This window comes from Lissotriton vulgaris, chromosome 5 (genome assembly GCF_964263255.1).
Source record: "Lissotriton vulgaris chromosome 5, aLisVul1.2, whole genome shotgun sequence".
NCBI lineage: Eukaryota > Metazoa > Chordata > Amphibia > Caudata > Salamandridae > Lissotriton > Lissotriton vulgaris.
In genome coordinates this window covers 404,208,544-404,231,241 of record NC_141693.1, presented here as the reverse complement: position 1 = coordinate 404,231,241, position 22,698 = coordinate 404,208,544, and the positions used below count along the sequence as shown (strand labels likewise).

At 44.6% G+C, this 22,698-nt stretch overlaps 1 protein-coding gene across 11 annotated transcripts in view; it reads left to right on the top strand.

Moving 5' to 3' along the window:
- Positions 1–22,698, top strand: part of ANK3 (ankyrin 3) — a 2,005,091-nt gene that overhangs the window by 1,828,704 nt on the left and 153,689 nt on the right. For 8 of the 11 annotated variants that reach the window (XM_086921764.1, XM_086921763.1, XM_086921757.1 and 5 more), the window contains 4 exons: positions 9,912–10,037; positions 14,734–14,856; positions 15,252–15,278; positions 17,878–17,959. In XM_086921764.1, coding sequence (XP_086777890.1) covers positions 9,912–10,037; positions 14,734–14,856; positions 15,252–15,278; positions 17,878–17,959 — 358 coding nt within the window. The remainder of the gene's footprint in view (positions 1–9,911; positions 10,038–14,733; positions 14,857–15,251; positions 15,279–17,877; positions 17,960–22,698) is intronic. The other 3 variants (XM_086921765.1, XM_086921767.1, XM_086921766.1) reach the window with 1 other exon arrangement.

Here is a 22,698-nt window from a genome sequence, read left to right as displayed (position 1 = left end):
AATTGAAGGTCCAAGAGTTCTGTATCAAAGTTTTGTTCCAGGATAATCTAAAGTCCTGGGCACACAGCTCCTATACTTATACTAAACTAAGGGGCTGGATTACCTGCCTAGGTCCCTCCTATGGGTGGACCTTGGAAAGGGGTGGTTACACCCCATTCCCTTTGTCCAGTTTCGAGCAGGCTGGAGTGCCCCAGCAACTGGTTTGAACCGGGCTAAGCATGGAGCACCTTGTGTGGCCCAGGTATTGTCTCAAAAGGCATCTGCTGATGCAGCCCTCCCAGTCCCAATAAACATCTGCCTGTCTGGGTAGGTGCTGGCACCTCCCTGGACAGGAAACCTGTTGTCCAGGCCTACCCAGCCGGAGTTTCGTCCAGCAGCAGGAGGTCAGACTTGTGTCTGTGGCAGCAGCATCCATTTTGTGATGCTGGGGCTCTGTTTAGCTTTACCCGGGTAAAGCAGTAACATACATGTCTTTTCCCTCTAGGAGGGTGGAATGCTACCCCCACCGCCAGAATTGGCGGGAGGGTGGTGGTATTCCAAAGTGTTTGACACCTTACACGACATGTTTTGATAAAGGCAAACCAAAGTTAGCATTAACCGCGAGGATTATAATGCACTTAAGAGTATATGGTATGGCTATATCATAGAACAGCTATAAGGAGATTGTTCCGAAAGCTGCAGAGGGACTCAGCTCATGCTAGGGCAACCTCTCACATAAAACCAAGCACTCCAGGATTGCCGAGGCCTACCATAGGAGTGACTTATAGGTGCATATGTGTCTATATATAAGGTAGATGTAGGTATACTATATCTAAGTAAGGGTTGATTACACCACCTTACCCAAGCTGAGAGATGAGCCTGTGGTGTCAGTTTGGATGGCCAGCCAGGGGTGGCATAATACATGCTGCAGCCCCTGGTAGGTCTTGGGTGCACCTATGCCCTGGGTACCCAATACCCAATCAGGTATGTACCTAAAGTACATGGTGTCAATTTAGAGAGAGACCAGCTGGGCTGTGGGTCTGATTAGCAGGCTCACAGCCACACTAAAGTCCTAAAACCAGAAAATCACAGCAAAAAGTGGTGGTGCCCATAGGAAGCAGACCCTACTCTCCTACACAGAGGTTTCAAGCGGGGCTCCTCCTTCTTCTTCTCCCCCTCAGTGCTTCCATTGTGTTCCGGGGCCTTGTTCTGAGTAACCCCGGTAGTGGGTGGTTTGTGTGATTGTTGTGCCTTCCGGTTCCTTGTTGGACTTTGATGTTGTTGGCTGCTGATTCAGCCCTTTTTAGGTCTCACTCGAGACCTATTGTTATTAAGTCGGCTCTCAAGGGACGTAGACAGGGGCACGCGCGGCGATTTCACAGCGTTGACGCGCATGCCCCGCCCCCCAGAGCCGTGCACATCTCAGTCAGTCAGCCATGCCTCTCTCTCAGTCGCGCGCACACACACGCAGGCACACACACACGCAGGCACACACGCACGCGCACACACACACACACACACGTGCCAAGCCCCCAAGCCCCACTTACCGCATCAGTGGCCTCAGCCGCCACTCCTTCTGCTGCCACCAGTCCCCTGGGCCATCCACTCCGTGGGCGCGGGCTTCTCCGAAAGACATAAGTCCCGCCCCACGACAGCCGTGAGCGTTCACATCCCGAAACCGGAAGTTCGGGAGTGTTCCCGAAACCGGAAGTTCGGGAGCGTGCACGCCCACGGCTTGTTGTGGTATACCGCCACTTATTTGAATGTGGCGTGAGCCACGGCTGTTTTACTAATCGTGACAGTGTGGGTTTATAACTAGTTTTTGTTTGCATATGTAAATGTATGTCCCCCATTCTGGCTGAGAAGCGTGTGCTTTCCTTTAATTATGAGGTTGTGCTTCAGAAACACGCTGCAGAGAATCTCCGCGATTGGGCTTGTGGCTCCAGCTGTGTTTCCTTCAGACGTGGCGCCGGGTGCGTGTGTGCAAACCCAGCACTTGTGTACACGTGGAACGTCGTTGCCAGCGTGGGCGGCGGCGGCGGGCGTGCGTGAGGAGAAAAGGTTGGAGTTCCGAGTTGCCCTTTATGCAGAACGGGTCCTTTTGTGCGCCATGTAATAAAGGATAGCGAAGTTATGAATCACCAGAGAGGCTGTGACCGAGGAGCCAGGCACAGCTAAGCCGCTTTTAACGGCCGTCCAATGAAAATAAAGTGCAGCCCGACCCCACTGGAAACACTTGCAGTTGCTCTCAATGAATTTGAGAATCTTTGTGGGGGAAAAAAGCGACAGTAACACCACGTTGGCCCGAAGGCGGCGGCCCGCTGAAGGGAGTTTGTGAGTCCGTGAGTGGGTTGTTACTGGAGAAGGGCGGTAGGTAGGTGTACACCAGAAAATATTTCTTCATTTGAGATTCAAATAAACGGTACCTCCAACATTTTGGTAAACGATGAACAATGTGGTTTTTGTTTGTATCCTGATTCGAAGTAAACTAAGTAATTGCGCATTTGTATTCCCTGAAGAGATAAGTACGCAAACTCCAGGTTAGCGGTGCTTATCACAGTGACTGCATGAGTACTGTGCTGATAGTTACTCATTTTCTTAATAGCGCCCCCTAGCCACAAGATTTGTAGCTATGGTAAAGGTGCTTAAAAGTGTTTTGCTTTGAGCCTGAAGATATTGCAGGTATTTAATCTCACATGTTGAAAATGACTCTGCTAGTAGTTATTTGTTCTTCTATGTGGCCTCCACTCTGGAACTCGCTTCTCCTCTCCTAGGAATATTCGTGCTTTCTACATCTTTAAGGTTGAACTAAAATCTTTCTTGCCAAAGAAAATCTCACAAAAGAAAGGTTAGACTCCATGGTAATTTTAAAACCATTCTCTCCAGTAAGTCCGACCCCACTGCATCTTTTTGTTGGTCTTGCCTAATCTTTCACTGTTGTGAAGGCCTATTGTGGACAATACAACAGTTACTGTGGGGTTTGGGGCAGGCCGTTGCTTCCCATCGGTTGGCTGTTATGTCGCTCTCATTCGCCTGAATCTCGTTCAATGTCTTTACTTCTTCTGGCATTTGTCCCTCCCCTGGAACATAGTTTATTTTCCATTCTTTGATTGGGTGACTAGGATCCTCTCACTGCTTACATTGAAGGAATTATTTTTTAGGGTTGGCCTTTTAAACAGCTTTAGCTGTCTCTCCAGGCTTTTTTTAAAATTATACATATTAATCATACATTGTTGGAATTTTGGTAATTGGGCTTCCTCGATTGGTCTGCTAAATTGTCGTCAACGCTTTGCTTCCATCTGCTACACCATACAATGGGTAAGCACACTTTTTCCATTGGCTGTGCTCATTTCGAGTGACTCAACAAAGCCTGAGCACATTGTTCACATGTGCCTAAAAATAGTTACTTTCTCTTCAGTGACAAAAGTGGTCGAAAGTGAGCATTTTAAATTTGAGTTATTTTTTAAAGTAAATTAAAATACCCATTGTTTGCTTTGTCTGCAAATTTGGTGCCTGGTTAGATGGTGATTTATTTTCCGCCTCCTTTTTAAAGGCAAAGTTATAAAGTGTTTTAATGACATAGTAACATTGCAGCTGTCTGCAAGTTGATTGTTTGGCTAGAAGGTTATTTATTATTGATTCTCCATTAAAAATAACGCATAACACAGATAAAAACCTTGTTATTTAAAAAACATGTTTAGTAAAAGAGCCACACCAGTGATTTTTGTTTAATGTAAATATTTATCGAAAGAACATTGGAGCCACACTTATATGGCAGCATGTTTTTTTTTTAAATTCTTATTATTTTTAAGGTGGATGCTTGAAATGAAAGCAAAAAAATAACCATTACAACAGTTTGCCAAGGCCTGACCTACTGACTGTGCCAGTGCTTGCTTATTTTGCTTCCTCTGTACCTTATGTGCTGTTTCTCTTCCTCCGATCACTATTCCTGTCCTTTGCGTGTTGCGCACTCTACCTCTCCGCTCATCTGTGGCTTCCCCACCCCTTTCAGTTCAGTTTAAAAACACATTTTTTCATCCCCTACAACACCAAGCTCCTGCGCTGCATCTCACCTATTCCCTATCCCATTTTTGTGTTTTCTGCCTAACCACCATCTCCTCCATTACTCACCCCTTAATCTCGGTGCTTAAGGGCATGTATATTTCCCCACCTGCTTTACCATTGCTGTCTGGCCCCTACCCTTGGCTTGTTTTTAGGTCTCGCCTGGAATAAGCATCCGAAGGATGCGTCCAGGCAGAGACTTATAGCTGCCTGTCTCGGGGGAATGAGGGACAAGAGGGTGTTACGAGCTTTTCTCCAGGATTTGGGTGCGCGAACGCGCACGTTCCGTCCCGCGCCGCGCCGTGCAGTGCACATCCCTCTGATTTCTTCAAGTTGCCACACATGCGCACGCATATACACACACAGCCAGACAGACACTCACTCACACCCCCCCCACCACAGTCATCGGCCTCTTTTAAACACACACACACACATGCATACACACAGACTCCAAAACACATACACACACGTACAAAGCCCTCCGCCGCCGCACGCGCACACACACATGCCCCCCTGCCCTCGCAGCTCAGCAACAAGGCGAAGCCCCACTCACCGGCTTCCTTGGTGCGGCTCTCCTCTCATCGGCAGCTGCAGGGCTCCTCTATGCCGGTTACCACGGGCTCTCCCTCACTCTCCTGCTCCGGTGCACAAAACAGCCGCGGCTCTTCCGTGGGATGCAGGGTAGGCTCCCGCCCTCCTACTTCCAGTTTCCGGTTGTCCCGCCCGGCCTGCCTGACTTCCTGGTCGCAGGCCGGCGGCGATGTACGGTTTGTACCAGGCTGCGGCGGCAATGCGGGGGGACACACGAGGGGTAGGCTCCCTCCAGTAGACAGGGTTCCTATTCGGGATTCAACCGCTTTTCTGGATTCACGCACTTCTTGTAGGATGAGATCCAACTTGTCCTCTAATGCAGGCGCTGCAGTCGGCGGAGCGTTCTCAGGTCCAGCCTTAGTATTTGCAGGGTCTGCCGTGTCCAGGACGCAGTCTTGCCCGCCGTGGTCCAATTGTCGCACCCCTTTGCGTCCCATCTTGTACCTCTCCTCAGCAGCGGTCAGCGTGGGTACAGCGACCGTGGGATCGCAGAGTGCTTCCCGCGTATTCTCAGGCTCCTACGCAGCGTCTTTCCCAGTAGCCCACCACAGTACCCGGATTCACACACAAGGCCAACACCGGACCGCGTCTCTCCATCCAACCGCCTGCTCCACACCTTTAGTCCACTGTGCAGGTTACCGGTCTTGATGTGCCCCAACTTGTCTGTTTCCGTTGCGTGTTGATAATTAGCACATCCACAGTAGTGTCAGATCAGCAGCACCGTTTGTGTGTATCTTATCCATCGTGGTTACCGAGGCCCGTGTAATGCGACACGTGAGCCAGGAGACTCTCTATACGGCCCTCACTTCAAGTATTGCCACGATATAGCAGATGGGGCCAGCATTACCATCTCGCACTGCCCAATACCACTTCCATCGAGGTAATGACAACATTTTTGCTCTTTCTCTCTCAAGAGTGTTCAGGCAATTCCACCACACTGTCTCCGCAGGCGCAATGCCAGTTGTTCAATGTCTTTAGGCGCCGCCCTCCCAGAGGCCTTACTTAGGGTGCTCGCAAGCGGTGGTTCCGTCCCAGCACCGCACCACTATCCAGCCTCCGCAACGCCGCTCTCTCCTCCACAGAGAATTCTCTGGGTTGCAGCTCTTTAATTACAATATCCCAGTAAGGGCGCCTCACGAGAACCCAACATACTGTGTCTCACTACGCAGTCAGGGAGCAGGCTGCCGCACATCCCCGAGGTCGCGTAGATTCCAGCCCAGCTTGCTGCCACACTCCCCGCGTCGCTCCGCGCTTTAGTGCCTGCCGCCTCCACTTCGCATAATTTCAGACGGCAATGGGGCAGCCGGGGGCCCAGGCTGTAAAGAGCCGTTTCTACCTCCTTATCGGCAAGGGTACTCCCCAGAGCGCAGATTCGAGTCTCACCACAGCCTTTCTCACATCACGGGACAGTGCGTCTGTAAACCTCCGGTGTCCTGATCTCCGTCGGATTCGCTGTCTGCGACACCCAGATGGTAACGAGCCTCCTCGCTTGTCACCGCAGTTCACACACACATTTGGTGGCCGCTTACCGGCAGTGTGCAAGTGTAATACAGAATTTTACTGGCTCAGGTCCGGAGCCTGTCTAAAAGACCTGTCAGCCACGCCCCCCCCCCAGAGACTAGTAACCTTGATGTTCTACACTTAGTTCATCGCAAGGGTCAGACATACCTTCCCCTCTGCAGTGAGTGAAAGAAGCACATGGCTCGCCTCCAAGCATGTGTTTATAGAAACATGCACTTTTGTGTCCGCTGAGTCTCAGGAAAGTTTAAACTTCTATCTGATCAGCGATCACACTCGGCAACTCTGGGCATTAGCTTGCCTCATCTTCACTAACGGCCCCACCAGACCGCCGGGGATGCCTGGTCTCACCCTGGAGATACCCATTAAGGGACCATCTCTCAGGGAAGCCAGGAAGGGTTTCGCAGCGGTCGAAGCGCCTTGGGACCCTACGGGTAAGTAGTGCGCTATATAAATGCCTATACATACATATACATACATACATACATTGCGAGGAGCAAACATAAAATGGTTTCACAGTCTAAAAGTAACTTTATAAAACTCTAATTAAAATAAGTGAGTGTGCCTCTAGAAAACCAATTACCTGTGGGTTGTAACCATTTTTAGGTCGAGCTGGAGTTAGCATCCGAAGGATGCGTCCAGTCTCGACAACTTACCTGCCCGTCTCATGAAAATGCAATGCAATAGGTCTCACTTTTGCGAAAGTTTAAGCTATTAGCATTGTAAATGACAATGCCTTTTATTTATGTTTTAAAAGCAAAAACATAAATAAAAGGCATTGCCATTTACAATGCCAATAGCTCTAACTTTAATAATGCGAGACCTATTGCATTGCAAATGCTTGTTTGATTGTGGTTTTGGCTGTTGGTCAGCCGTGTTGGCCTGAGATTAGGCCTTCCGTTGATTCTTTCTGGCTCATTGGCAAGCCGTTTGCGGTTTCTCCGCAAGTCTTTTTGGTTGTTGTCCTCTGATGCGGATACTTTTACCTAAGAGGGTTTCCATGTTCTTGGGACGTAACTTGCCCTATGTGTGGCAGTGGTAGCTATTACATAGCTCTCTCCTGTACTAGGGAGGAGTGGTCGTCCTTCGGGCCTCTGCGTGGCATCACGGTATGTCGCAGGTGCGAACATCTTCTTCCATCAGCACTTTTAGCGGAGCAGCCGTTCCTGTCTTGTCCGCGGACTGAGGCTGGGGACCCACTACTTAGTGGATTGGCTCCGTCTGAGGAGACTTCCCTTTGGGGTCATTGGGGACGGTTGCCCTTGTTCTGAGCCTGATGTGGTCCGGGCGTTTAGTTTTGTGACATTGTCAGCAGCGGACTGCCCCCGCCTGCTCTTCTGTTCTGTGACGGGCGGCCTTGGCTTGGGCCCTGGCACCCTTGTTTTTGTCCCACTGGGCCATTGTGAGGTCTCATTCTTATTATCCCGCCTGCCTTATTGCTGAGGCGCTGGTTAGTCTTGACTTCAAGCTGTGAGGGGCTCGGCTGCCCTTTTCACTGCGTTGTTTCCCGGTGGAGGGCTTTGCTGTACTTCTACTTCTTCTTTTTCCGACTGCTTTATTGCTGAGGCGCTGGTCGGTCTTGGCTTCGAGCTGTGAGGGGCTCGGCTGCCCTTTTCACTGGGTTGTTTCCCGGTGGAGGGCTTTGCTGTACTTCTACCCCTTCTACTTGGATTCTGTGGGTAGTTCTTCTTCCTCTACGTTGTCTGTACCTAGGGGCTTCTGGTGGAGGTCCCTGGTACGTGGATGGACTTGCGGTGGTCTGGCCTCCTTCGTTTGACCCTTGCTTCTCCCGTTTGTGGAGACTGGATTGCCTCTTTGTCGGTATGGCACATCCCCTGTGGGGCTGGTGTTCCTCCTCAAAGGTGAGGTATTCTTCAGCTCAGGACCTGTGCTCATCCTTTGTTGCGGTGGACGGGGCTCTTTTTCCTGTCCCCGTGACTGGTCCCCTGTAGGGGGTCTTATGCTCGTCTGAAGTGGGAGAGGTCCTTTCGCAGACCCTCCTCCCATTTGCCTAGGGTATCTATTCTATGTAAAGGAATCTGCGGCAATTAGTCTCTATCAGTTGTACGAGTTACTTTCCTTCGATAACAATGTATCTGGTAGAGACGATTCTAGCTGCAGATTCCTTCACGACCCACCCTTCCTCCCCATTCTGCGTGGACCCTCTGCTTGGGATTACTGCAATCGACTCCCTTTGGGTGTCTTGTCTTCTATAGGTCCTTTTCTTCCGGTTCGGCATCCCTCCGGCTGGTTTTTCTCCAGCATGAGAGCCTACTTGACCCTTCTCTCTGTTTTGGAGTGCTGCTCTCCTCCTGGTTCTCCTCATTGGGGGTTCTTTTACCTGTCCTTGACTTCCTCCTTCTTTCAGGAGGTATGGCCGTCCTTGACAGTATAGTCTGGAGATGGATTACTGTTGCTCCTCTGTTCTGGGCTTAAGGTCCTTCCCCCTGTGGTTGTAGTTGCCACCTCTCTCTCTTCTTTCTGTCACGGCGCTCTCTCTTTCCTGCTTGTGCCTCCAGGTTGGCTCTCGCCTTGGCTTGCAAGGTGGTTCCACGGAGTGGTGCTTTACGCTTTTCTTGCTATGGCTTGCTGCTCTGGCCTTCTAGTGTTTTGGTGCCACTTGGTGCTCTCGCCTTGGTTGCACCAGCTGTTTTTTCACCTTTTGTCTCTTTTTCTTTTTTGTCTATCTGGTTTTTTAGCACACTGTTCCCATGCTCTCCTCGGTTTTGTTGTGATGGCTCCTTGTTGTGGCACTGAAAAGTTCTCCGAAGCAAACTGATGTCAGCGTGCCGGGGTGGGGCTTATGTGACCTCGCTGACGTCCTACCCGCGGAGGACGTCAGTCAGAGTCACGTGGCACTACCCCCCCCCCGGGCAAATAAGTATTCCGGGTCCAGTCTCACGCCTGGGGGATATTTGACATTAAGGAATTCGCGGCTAGAATCGTCTCTACCAGATACATCATTACCGAAGGTAAGTAACTCGTACAACGAGAAGGAAAGCAGTCTCAGTGCTCTTGCAAATTCTCATGCTGCAGTGTTGGACTGTGGATAGAGCGATAGTTTCTGAATTTAAAATCTGTGTTTTGTATACTCTACTAGCCTTATATGTTAGTCCACACTCCATTCTCCCTCTTTCCTCAAAGAAACAGCTGAAGAATCTTTTTTCTTGTCACCAATGTTTGGATCAAGTGGCTTAGGACACTTGCATTGTAAAACATTATGAACTGAATTGCCTCAAGGCACTTGAAGACAGAGCCAACCAGTACCAGGTTTATTCATATGTATCATGTTTTATATTAGAGTTTAACAGGTTTCGAAGTCCTCCCAGTTATGACAGATTGCTAAAATTAGGGCCACAGAGATGCTGATTATACCAACCAGCATACAGTTTGTCAGCTGGGGAATTACAATTCCTGGGTCAAAACTCTGCAATATAACTATAGGGCAGATCCACACTTCGCTATACATGCTCTTGCTAAAAAGGCAATACTTATAGCAGAGGACCTGTGGGGTACCAAAGAAGAGCGGTCAATGTATACTTAAGGAAATAAGGGAGACTACGTGCTTGTCTGTAAGAGAGGACACATCTCACAGAAAAAAAAGTTTGATGTGTGGATATATATATGTGCTATGATTATTACTGACAGTGTGAAAGTAAAATGGGACTGTAAATGCGAACTGCTGTGTTTGTAGGTACAGCTGTATGAACAATGTACTGGGCATAATTAGTTGTTAACCAATATTTTTTGCTTTGGGGCAGGTTCTGGAAGGAAAGCCCATCCACGTTGACTGCTATGGAAATCTGGCCCCTTTGACAAAAGGAGGACAGCAGCTTGTTTTCAATTTTTACTCTTTCAAAGAAAACAGACTGCCCTTCTCTGTTAAGGTAAGGGAAAACATCTCTTAGCAAGATGCTCTTCAAGTTGCTTTTAGTTTTCGGAATGGTTATGTAGCACACCTTAGATTTCAAATGAAACCTTTTGTGAATGATGGTGAAGTTGGAGGCACATGTATGTCTTAGTGCCTGACCTGTGGAGAATACATCCCTTGAATCTTCAGTAAGGGTCAGTAGTGACTGCCAGTGCAAAACTCAAAATGGCAACCATCTCATTCTGTTTACGTCATCCTGGAGCCTGTTTTCCTAATGACGTCTTTTCATTTATGGAAATGTTTTACATTTCTCAACTCTAAGTATTGCAACTTGTTTCACGGCACTGTAGAAATTTGACATTAAAATCACTATTTTTATGGAAATTATATATACATTTTAATTGGATTTCTCATATTTAATGTATTTAATTTCGAACTTATATTCGGCAGTAATGTGAGAAAAAGGTAATACCTTTAGGTAATCAACAAACTCACACTTCTTGCAGTGTTTTTCGGTCCAACTCACTGATGGACCCTTCTAGCTCAAAGTTATTGGTAACAGCAATCGAAAATCATGGTCAAACACTTCTAGCATCAGCTCATAGTCTCTATAGCGCTAAACACAATTTAACAATATTATGTTGCACTCCTATTAATGCTGCATAGACCACTACGGGTAGTTGTCATTGAGTTGATATGCTAAGACTATTTCCAATTAATAATATGAAAGTTACTGAAGACAGAACTGTGGAGGAAAGCTGGAGTTAAAGTGGTGTAAATAAGAAAGGAGAGCATGTTAGCAGTGTTCAAAATATTTGCTTTGTTTGTCCTCTTCATAGGTGATTCATTTAACCTATGATAATTCATCGACTTGAATGTCAGTAAATTTCTTCTCGCATAATGAAATACAATATAGCAGCATGTTCTTATCTCATCTTATCTGCAATAAGTACAAACAGGAACTAGTCTTAAGTTCACGTTTAGTATACTATTTCAACTTTTTTAGTGAAGTGTGTTAAACTGTGCCATCTAGTTGATCAACTGCTTACTGATGCTTCTTGTATCAACTTGAAAAGAAAGCATAAAGATTAAAAAAAAGTTACGGTTACCAATTTATAAATAGCTTCTCTGCGATACTTCCCTTTATATGATGCAATGGAACCATAGTCCTGGGCCCATGACTGCTTAAGTTTTGCACCATGTACACTGAAACTAAGTTGGTAACATGTACATTCAAACAACATGCATATTTATGTGCTATGCATTGGCCATACTGTACTGTATTTTTGTATCACAGGGCATATGTATGGTATACTAAAAAGCTAGTCACCCTATGACATATTTATGGGTAAATGAAGCAATAATTAAAGACAAACAAGTTAAAATTGTGTTGCACTGCAGTATATCCGTTTCTTAGCATTTATTTTTAAAGAGGCTAACTGTAAAATAATTTAACTACAGTTTTTGGTTTATACATTTTAGGAATATTAGTAACTCTCAGAGATGTGAAGTAAAATGTTAACAATTTATGTTTCTGAGGAGAGCCATCACAAATGGGTCTACACAAGTGCTCACCCACTCATCTGCACAAAAGGGGAGTACAGTGGACAGATGATCCCTAGTGTCACTCGTGGCAGCGTTCTACAGGAGCATTTCATGCTTCAAGCGCAAGAGATGAGGCCTGCAGAAGAAAACCAAATCTGTCTCTTGGGAATCCTAAGCAGCACCAACATCCAAGTTTGGAGGTGCAGAGAATGAAGGGGAGAGTATTGCAGTGGCTTCGAGTCATGTTACAATCAGGGTGTCTGCCGAACTGTTAGAGATTGACTGATGAGCTCTGTGCCCTGGTGTTTGTACCAGTGAGGGTGTTCTCTCCTAGATTCTAACTAACAAGTGACCAAGTGGTAAGGAGGATAAGGGAAACAGAGAGGAAAGAATGACAAGCTGAATGTGTAAATATCCTGTGATTAATGTTCATTGTGACACCAGTGATTGATCTAAATATACATGTTCATCCACTGTGCTTTGTGGCTCTTTCATGGGGGATGGTCTTGCCCTGCCTAATTTATTCCAGTTTCTCTAAGACAAAAGAAGGGGGGACATGATGTCCATGAGTGTAAGGAGACTAATATTAGTGGCCCAAGATAGTAACAGAGAAAAGAAATAAGAGAATAAATACAGAATATGTCATCAGTTTCAAGCCCTCAAACAATCCCTCACAAATCTGGTGCCCCTACATCATAGGACAATAGTATATCAGAGAGCTATCAGCCTGTAACACTGCTCCACAGTCCTCTTTACCTATCTGCAGACCCATTCATGACCCTGTTGGTAGCTTTCCACAGGAAGTTCAAACTTCCCTTTATAGGATTCCTGAATCCTTTTGGTTCCCTGACACATCTCCGAAATCCCTATCTTTTCCCACTTTGGCCATTTCCTCAACACCCGTATTCCAGTTTGTGAGGTAGAGGGAGCAGAATGAAGAGAATGTGAGGAAGGTGATAGGAAATGACCATGAATGCTCACAAAAGGGAAAGTTAAGGTGAAACCATACCTTCTCAGAAATAGTCAAAAAGAACAATAAATGGATGATAGAAATGTTACAAAAAATGCAGGAGTCAATAAGAGCTTCACAATGATCGTCAGACATTGTTTTGATCACCAACAACCCTGTTCTGAGATGGGACAAACAATTGCCCCTTTATGGCGCTTAACTGTTGTGAGGCCATAAAAAAAGAGACCTGGAAAAAAGTGAAAGGAGACAGATTCAGACCTAGACATATGCACAAATGACCAGAGAAGAGATGGTTTCCTTAGTTACATCAGGAAAGGCTAAATTGCCTCTCTTAAATGAGTTGTGCAGGCCATCCAATACTAACATAAACTAAGAAGCATAACTCCCCAGATTGAATCACCCAAACTGATCTCCCTCAAAAACTTAGTTCCCCAAAAAATAGGCCTCAAATTATGCCTCAGCCAGATAAGTGGTATTCTTTTCCAGCTAAAAGATTCAGATAGAGAAGCCCCATTTCTAAGGAACTTAGGGGAGATTGTCAGCCACCAGCACAGAGGCTAATGTATAATACCTCAGTGAGCACCCAGTAAACAAATCACATGTACATTTGAGTGCTCCAGTATTCTGAAAGCTCAAGCTCAAGCTCAAGGTCAAATGCTACCAGTTAAGGGAGTAAAATGCAAACCCTTGTCCAGTATCAGTGTCCTATAATAATCGAGGCAAGAACCCTCAGAGTTCCTTAGATATAGTTGGTCCTGGAAACATGTCTCAAGATTTGGAAATCTTAAAAAGAATACAATTTTTGAATAGGATTCTTGACTGATTGTATTGCCAATGCTTGTGGCAGAAACAACATGCCTAAAAGCTTTCGATTTCAATGTGTGTACAATTCCATCTGCAGGAAACATATGAGTCATAAATTTATTCTGGACCTCTACCCAAACCAAGCGAGGCCAAGTAATGGAAGGTGACGGTGGAAGAAGAATATTCTGACCTCTCGGTCTGTCAAAAGGAAAGCATGAGATGGCCTAAATGATTGCCCAGTTATGCTGGTTAACTTTCTATGAATGGCCACAGGTTAGCCTTAGAAATATTTGAAGGTCTCCCTTCTCACTTTTTCCCAGTCTTTGCATTTGCTAGAGCCTATCTCTTGGAATTGACTTAAAACTGGACGTTCTTTACCTACTTTTATGTTTTTGTAATTTCATATGTAGTCCAAATCATCCCTGCACATTGATGTATTTGAGACACTTCTGTTTTAGATGTTCTCATGCTATGCAGCTGACAAGCACCGAAGACAAACACGTCTAATTGTATATTAAGGAGATTTAAATTCCAAGTGAAATTTAGTCAAATTAACTTTTTAAGAAATATAACTGAAGGATTTCATAAAATTGCTAATTTGCCAATAGATTTGTATAATTCTAATGAGTTATATCTTTTAATATATTTTCAAGGCAAGATTGTGAGCTCGCACAAAGAATTGTATAAAAACATGCCAATGAATAAATATTACCAAACTAAGATAATGTTCATGCTACATTCTTACTTCAAGTTTGATTCACATTTTTGGTCAAACCATGTATTTAATCGAAACAAACTATATATAAAGAAATACTTGTGCAAAATTATAAATGTAACTTTCTCTATAGACAGATTCTGCCAAATAAACTATTGACACCAACATGTTTAGTACTGTGCAAAATGGTTGACAAACAGCGTCCCTGTGAAATTTTGGAATGCCCTAAAATCAGCAGAAATTTCCCTGATTATCATCCTAAAACCCAATTTCTCTACTCCCACAATTGATATGCAACTTCTGTACATAAAATGATGGATCTTCATGGCAAACAGCATTGACACCTCCAATCATGAACTGCCAAAAATCTTATTGCATTTTTGTACATCATTATATTAGTTGCCATAATTCATTCCTCCAGCAGTTGAATGAGCACACATTTTATTCACCAGCTGACCACTCCCACAAGATGCCCGAAGCTGCCAAGCTTCGCCTTGTGTCATCCTATTTTAGGTGATGGCCATCAGCGTATTATAAATCTATCTTAGTAGAGTGCTATGTGATATGTGCTTTTTATGATTCATTATGAATCGAAATAAAGTTGTTTTGAACTTGAACTATCTTAGTAGAGTAAAAATTACTTTATTTATGAATGTCAATCACAATTATTCTTTGTAGGTCAGAGACAATAGCCAGGAACCCTGCGGTCGTTTGTCCTTTTTGAAAGAGCCAAAGACTACAAAAGGCCTGCCACAAACTGCGGTCTGCAACTTGAACATCACTCTGCCTGCTCACAAAAAGGTACAGTTACAACAAATTGTTATCTCCTAGTTTGTCTTGCTATTAATAGTTTAACATTATGCTAATAGTAAATTAGAATAGCTGCAAGACCTAGTGTTCTATGTGTGCTGTTGCTTACCTGTAGAGTGCGGTAGAAGTCTTTCTGTTGTTGTTTTGCCCGATTCCTATGGTGTGCGAGATGGGGGCATGTGATTCCACTTCCTGATCACTGGCATTGGGTTGAGAGTAATGTTTTGTGTTGAGATACTGTCCATTGTGTTCACTTTGTTCACTGTACATGCTAAATCAGCTTGTATGTTGTGCTGCCAACTTAGTCGTTTTCATATCCTGATATTCTTTTCCCTGCTGTCCACTATAATATTCCTTGTCTCTGCATTGCATCTTGGGACCAAAAGGAAACCGAGTCAGATCAAGATGAAGAGGTAATATGACAACAGCCTATTTTATTTTTAAACGTATGCGGTCCGAGTGTAGAGTAATATCCTTTTTAAAACCATTGGTGACATTTTGCTGCAAATGTATACGTTGTTCAATAACATAATGCTGTAGCATTGCCCATGAATTTTCAGCCACATTTGTAGGTGTCTTTCGAATGTGGTGTGAAGGAAAAGGTATTTTTCTAATAGTGAAAGCAGCAGCTTTGGTGGTGACTATGGGTTTAGCCCTAATACCTTAATGTCTCATTTTAAATATTCCTTCCTAAATCACCATGGCCACTTCACATAGGACCTTTAATATGTTGGCAATCCACACGTTCGGTTTCCCCCGTGACACAGTTCTGACACATTTTCAAAACCATCTTCAGGAGTATACAAGGATAAGCTATACAAAGTTTTGATTCTCATGTTTTCTCATGCTGACTACACATAAGAATTGCATGCACGCAGGCTATTTGAATTAGTAAGTATGGGACAAACGTGCATTTGCATACACCATGTTTTGTATTCACCACGAAGATCTATTCCCCCGCGGGTGACCTCCTTTCCGCTACACATCCTCAAAATAACAGGGCATTTGAGTATTTTTCATGCTCAGTTCGCACCCTAGCTTCATTTCTTTTGCCCCTAAGTGTAGGTGTTGAAATGTGTGTAAAACCTCAGAGAAGGTTTGTGAATATGCTAATTATATTATATTTATCCCTAATCTGTCTTTCCACAGTCATAAGATATGCCTCTGAGTGGAAATTCCCGCTGATCCTGATTCTTTGAATAGTTTACAATGCACCCATAGATTAAATGTTTTATGCTCTTAAGCAGAATTTCTGTGCACTGAAAGTTTCTGAATTAGGCATATTATTTCTAGTAACTTCAGCTGGGCTAGTCATAGCACAAGACCTAATTCTTAAATTGAGGGTTTGAGGTTGAATATTAGTTCTGAAGACACTAAAATGTTTGTCCCTCATCTTAGGCACACTTTTATCACTTTCTAGCTTTTACATTTGCCGCAGCCTAGCCTTATTAATCATGACAATCAGAAATAACATAGAAGAGCTAAACATTTTATAAACAAATTAATGATCCCTTATAAAATCAATTCTTCATGTCATGCTTGCTTCAAGAAGACACTTCTCTTGAAAAAACAAAGCATGAGTGTAATTTTTTTCCATTCTTGGTCAAAAACCTATAAATAAACATCAGTGATTTGTTGAAAAATTAAATGTATCCTGACCATAAATAGTTTTAATATGTAAAAGTTTACACTAATAAGAATTTAGTGTTTTCATAATGTGTTCACCATTTTAAAAAAACACTGATCCTCCGGTATTTTGCATAAAGGAAACATATCAGATGCTATTTTGTTCTTTAAGTTTAATGATGTGTCATAGTTCACTGCCATAATGTACTTTGCCTGGCCCCATATTTTAAAGAATGTAACTCACTGTAAATGAAAAACTCTGTGGCATTGTATTCGATGAAATACATCCAATATTACAGACATTATTGAACAGAAATGTAGTTTCCTTGTGCAAGCATCACAAATCTGAAATGTTTTGAATTTAAGCCCTCAGAGGAACCTGTCTAGCTGTGTATCATATTTGCAATTCTTGTAACTGTATTAAAAGAAGTACAGGGAGAAGAGTGTGAGGCTCAGAAGAAATGCACAAAACAAAACTCAAAATACTATTTCCAAGAGGACATGAATTTTTCAGTATTTCTTTTTTTCCTAAGAAGAAATTAAATCATGTACATCCATCCCTCCTGCAACTCAGCACAAGTACCCATCATAGCTGTTCCCTTGGCACAATTTGCAGGGCTAGGATAGAGGTAAATAAGCTAATACCATGAAGGCCACATAGACTGTGCAAGTAAAGTCTTGTTTGCTTGCTGCCCAGAGTACCACCATGCAAAGCTACTCTGATCCCAGTTTGTTGTGGAATAATTCACACATTTCTTGTCATGAGATTTTAGCTGTTTCTTTTTCCATTTGTGAAGGTAAAAGCTGATCATTTTCTAACAGCACTTGAAATTAAAATTCTTGCAAAGATCCTCATTGGACTCCTCAATATTTTCTAATGTAACACTTTAGCTCTAGATTAGTAACGTAATCCAGCAGTAAATTTAAAATCCTCATATATCTGTCTCTGGATAGTGCTATGGTTAATCATTATACTCCTTGGTGTAGTATGCCTGGTTAAGGTTGGGTAAGTAATGGATCCCTCCATCTCCCAGTTGTAGCCAAATAATGTTAAACGTTGAACATATTTTGATTATTGAGAGTTGCAGCAGTGCATTTTGTGAATGTTAAAACTCATGCCATTGTTTTTTTGTCGTAAATGTGTTCACCTTAAGTGGGCATCCACTTTTATGTATGTGCTTTTAAAGCGTGTATATGATGGTTAGACCAAAGCACTGCTGTGCTATGTACTGTCTGTCGCAAATGTTCAATGGCATTAGTTCACATGTCCTGTGTTAATGTAACTTGTTTCCTCACCAACTTAAATTACCCTCTTAGTAACTAGAAAAGTTAGCACTAGATAGTTGCAAAGATGTGCTACCAAATGTTTGTGTATTTCTTCTGCAGGTCGAGAAAGTAGAGCGGCGCCAGAACTTTGTGTCTCTTGCTTTACGTAAGCGCTACAGCTATCTGACTGAACCTGGAATGAGTGAGTTCAATAACATTCTAACACCTATAAACTTTTAAAAGAAGAGTCAACACTAAAATTAAGGGATAGAACAACTGAAAATTGTGGTTTTTAAATCTGGGCTGCAAGTCTGGTATGTGGCAACCACCTGTACCTATTTACCTGTCAATGAAGAAAGACACTTATTTCATGAGCCAGAATATAAACAGGCCCCAATTCCACAATGAAGATGGTTGCTTACAATTCATTTGTAAGTGGACAAACAAAGAAAATCATTACACCTCACTGGTGTCATTTCTAGCTCTCAACTGTGACACAAAAAGGTAGTGGTGGGCGGTAGAATTTGAGTTAGTTTGGCGGAGAGTGTACTCCATCACAGCAGTATCCTCTCCGCTAAACTGAATGACTTCCCATCTCGTTTATAGTTGGGCAGACGTTAAGTAATCCAGCAACAAAGCTTTGTCTCTGTTTCAGACTTTCTCCAGTAGCCCAATGGAGTAATATCCGCCTGAGGTTTTGCCAGTCGACTGCGTGCCTGATGAGTGGAAAACCTGGAAATAAGGGACAGTAAACACGTTTAAATGGGAGTTTTCTCCCATGGTGTGGGGAGGAATCATTAGTTTTTGTTTTGGCAAACAAAATCCCATTCTTCTTATTTTGTCAGTAAGAAAAAAAATAAGCCAAAAGTTTAATGGGCGACCATATTGTTTGACGTGGATGGTCAATAATTTTTTAACTCATTGAGAGGATGGTGGTTCCTGTCAATAACTAGCTAGTCCGTTGGGCCAGTGGACAACTCTACAGTCATAGGACGGGTATTCTGTAAGGACGACAAAGTATTTTACTCCTTCCCCCTGATGTAGTAAATATTGTTATCCTAACTAAATCAGGTCCTGAATTAGCTGCCCCTCTTCGGGTGGGCAGTACAGTGCTGCTCCTGCATTCTATGGCTTACACTGATCGCCCTGTAGAGAGCCACTTGGCAGTGCGCACCCGCAACCCTGTGGTGGTGCTTCTTCTGAGCTGCTGCCTTCCAGACAGACTAACCATATGGGGCCATTTGGAGGGCTTGCGGTGATTCCTCTACGAACATAGTGGGAAACCGCCCCTCATACCAGCGCTTAGAGAGACAGACTTGCTCATACCACTACCTGCTCTGTGACACAATCACCCACCCCAGAATTCAGCTTACCCAGGGCTCCTTAAATCTCCTCACAGGCTCTGATGGACATGAACCAGAGGCTTGTAGAGAACAGACATCTTGGATTGGGCAGACAGCAGGGTATTGATATACTCCAGGCCACTTGGTGTCTCTCTTCTCTGGTAAACAGCAGCACCATTCTTTTTTAATGATGCACTGTCATCTAGTGGTTATATGGAGGCATTGAATATGACAGGTTACAATGCGTACTAATACCACGCGTGTCATAACAATGCAGGTATTACTACACGTTGTCTTTTACCACTACCTACCATTACTTTGCATACTTTTACCATGAATATCCCTTTGCCACGCATTCCTTTACAACGCAAAAGCATGCGTGGTAAAGGTATACTCTTGATAAAAGTATCTAAGGTAAGTTACACTACATTGCCCTACCCTAAACCCTAATTTAGTACCCCTGCACGACCCTCCCTCCAACGCCCGTTCGTCACCCTACCCTATAACACTACCCTGCACAACCCCAGACCCTATCCTAAACCGTACAACACTACCCCTGCACGACTTCCCTACACTAAAACACTACCCTGCATGACCCCCTGACCCTACCTTAAGCCCTAAAACACTACCCCCTGCACAACCCTCCCGGGACCCCCAGTCCTCTTCCCACTCTAAAACACTACCCTGCACGACCCTCAACACTACCCCCTGCACGACCCGCCCCGACCCCCAGCCCTCTCCTTACCCTAAAACACTACCCTGCACAACCCCCCACAGCCCTACCCTAAAACACTACGACCTCAGCCCTCTCCCTACCCTAAAACACCACCCTGCACAACCTCCCCGACCCTACCCTAAAACAGTACCCTTCACTGCACACACACCCCAACCCCGACCCCCTTTCACCCTAAAAAACTAACATCCATCCCAGGCCCAATCCCCCTTATCATTCCCTCCTCGTGGTTCCTCTCTCATCCTGGTTCCTGCTGCACATCGGGTCTGAGGGTCCGTGCACGTCATTGTGAGGAAACGGCAAAGCCTCTGTTTCCTCACAACGAGGTGGATCGTCTATATTTTTTTATATTGCATGCGTGGTAAAAGCACGTGCAATGTAAAACAAATGCATAGTTACATCACATGCATAGTTACATTGCATGTGTGGTAACGCTTGCGGGGAAACAGCTGCGTTGTAATTGCTGTTTCCTGGGGGCATTACATCTGTAAATATCTACACCAAATGATACAAGAGGAAACTGGATCTTTTATTGGTTACCGCTGTTGTCTTATTCATGGACAAACAACATAGCTGTCAACGTTTCCAAATGCAACATTTGACATTTTCATTATTTCAGTGTAATTATGTGCGACACTTTCTCGGAAGCAAAATCAAGCAATGAAAACGGGGAAAACATATCAAGGGGACAACATGGGAATTTGAGTTACCTGGGCGTAGTTCGCGGAGTTCTGCTACGCGGGACTCCGTGAAGGTACCAAAAAACTCTGCGAAGTTCCGCAAGTGGCAGAGTGCAGTGCAGTTTGTGTTGGTATTTTTGATGCTCGGGTAGAAATTCTACCCGAGCGGCAGCTCGCGCTGGCGAACGTACCATTCGCGAGCGGAGAAAAAACTTTGCTGCACATCGCAAAGCGGAGTTTTCTGCATTCTGCGTGCTCTGCAGAGTGCCGAAAACTCCACAAACTCTGCGAACGGAGCGAAGTTCACCAACCAGGCCTAATTTGAGTAGTCTCATGAACCTGAATGAAAAAACTATTGAGAGAATTTAGTAAGCACTCGGCTACTCAGTGTTCTTGCACTAAAGACATCCAGTTTTCACGTTGTGACATCATCCCCAGACGAAGGCATAGAGATAGATCTTTAGTGCCTTCCTAAGTGTGAATTCCTGGGAGATGATCTTCAGACTGTGAGGCATCAAATTTTATTCCTTGCAATCCAGCACTGAGAAAGTATGTCCCTCAAATTTGACTTTTCCAGAATGTGGCACTCTAACTCGGAACGCCAAGCACCTTTAGGGGAAGGATGGATGATAATGATGGATCCTGTTTGTCAAATACTGTGAACCCTGTTTGTAGATCATCCAGTGCAAAACAAAAAGTGCCTTGAAGAGGACCTTTTTCCTGCTACCGGGCCAGTGTAACTCATATAGTTATCTGGTAACAGATTCCCGTCTGTGACTGCCACAGGATGAGGCATTCTGCAGTATTTTGTACTGTTTGCAATCTTTTGATCCATTTATTTGAGGTACCCAAGTACAATAGGTTTCCATATTCCAACTGGGGAGTTACTAACATGTGAACATCTCTCCTGTGGGCTGTTTGAGGAAGGAGATCCACAAATTTTCAAATTGACCGCAGCAAAGTAAATAGGTGGCAATTGCAGAAAGGATCAGACAGTAACAAGTATAGAATAGAAGGGATTTTTATATAGCCCATGGCTACCCGGAAGCATCCCAGCGCTGTATGGTCACTAGAGTAGGGACTGCCTTCTAAGGAAAGAGCCAGGTATTGAGTTGTTTACGAAAGGCTAAGTGGTTAGGTTGTCTCGGCAGCTGCAGCGGCAAGATGTTCCACAGCTTGGATGCATTATATGAAAAGTGGCAGCCTCCACTTCTGGCCTTCTTTATCCTTGGTACCACTGCGAGGTACATCTCATCCGAGCGAAGGCTTCTGGAGGCCTTCTAAGGGCGGATCAAGAATTTGATATTGGGAGGCCCATTGCCACCTAGAGACTTATGGGCGACGCACAGGGCCTTGAAGTGGATTCTTTCCTGCACCGTTAACCAATGGAGCATGCGTAGTGTCGGTTTTGCAGCGCTTCGTTTCTGGGTTCCCGTAAGCAGCTTTGCAGCAGAATTCTGCACGTTCTGCAATTTTGAGATTACGTGGAGGGGGGGGGGGAGGGGTGTGTTCAGGTAAAGGGATTTCTGTGGTCTCTTCTAGATAGGATAAGTGCTTGGACCAGAGTTTTTTTAGCTTGCTCTGGTAGTATTGGCAAATCTTTGCGAGTCATTCTTAGTAAGCCAAAAAAAGAGTGCTGTCGTTTTCCTGGCTTGAACTTTGATGAAAGAACATGGTCCAGCCGAACACCCTGGCTTTTTATTTCTGTTTTCGGTGTGGGTGCTGGGCCCATACAGGCAGGCCACATGGTGTTGGCTTTAAAGTTTAGCTGGTTACCAAGTCGCATAATCTCAGTCTTGTCACCATTGAGTTTTAGTTGGGAAAGACTCATCCAATTAGTGACTTCCATGAAAACACCTACCCTCCAGAAAGGATTTGAGCCATGATAGCACCTTTCCGGACACTTCTAAATTTTTGAGGCGGTGAGCCAGGATCTGGTGGTTCACCGTGTCGAAGGACGCGCTTAGGTCGAGGAGAATTATGGTGGCTGTGCCTTCCGAGTCGAGAATCTTCCTTGCTTCCTTCACAACCGCCAATAAGGCGGTCTCGGTGCCCTGGCATGGGCGAAAACCCATTTAAGAAGGGTGGAGTAGGAGATTGGATTCCAGGAACATGGAAATGGTATGGTTGACTGTTTTCTCTGCCATTTTTCCGATTGCCGGAAGCAGCGATAGTTGCTCAAATC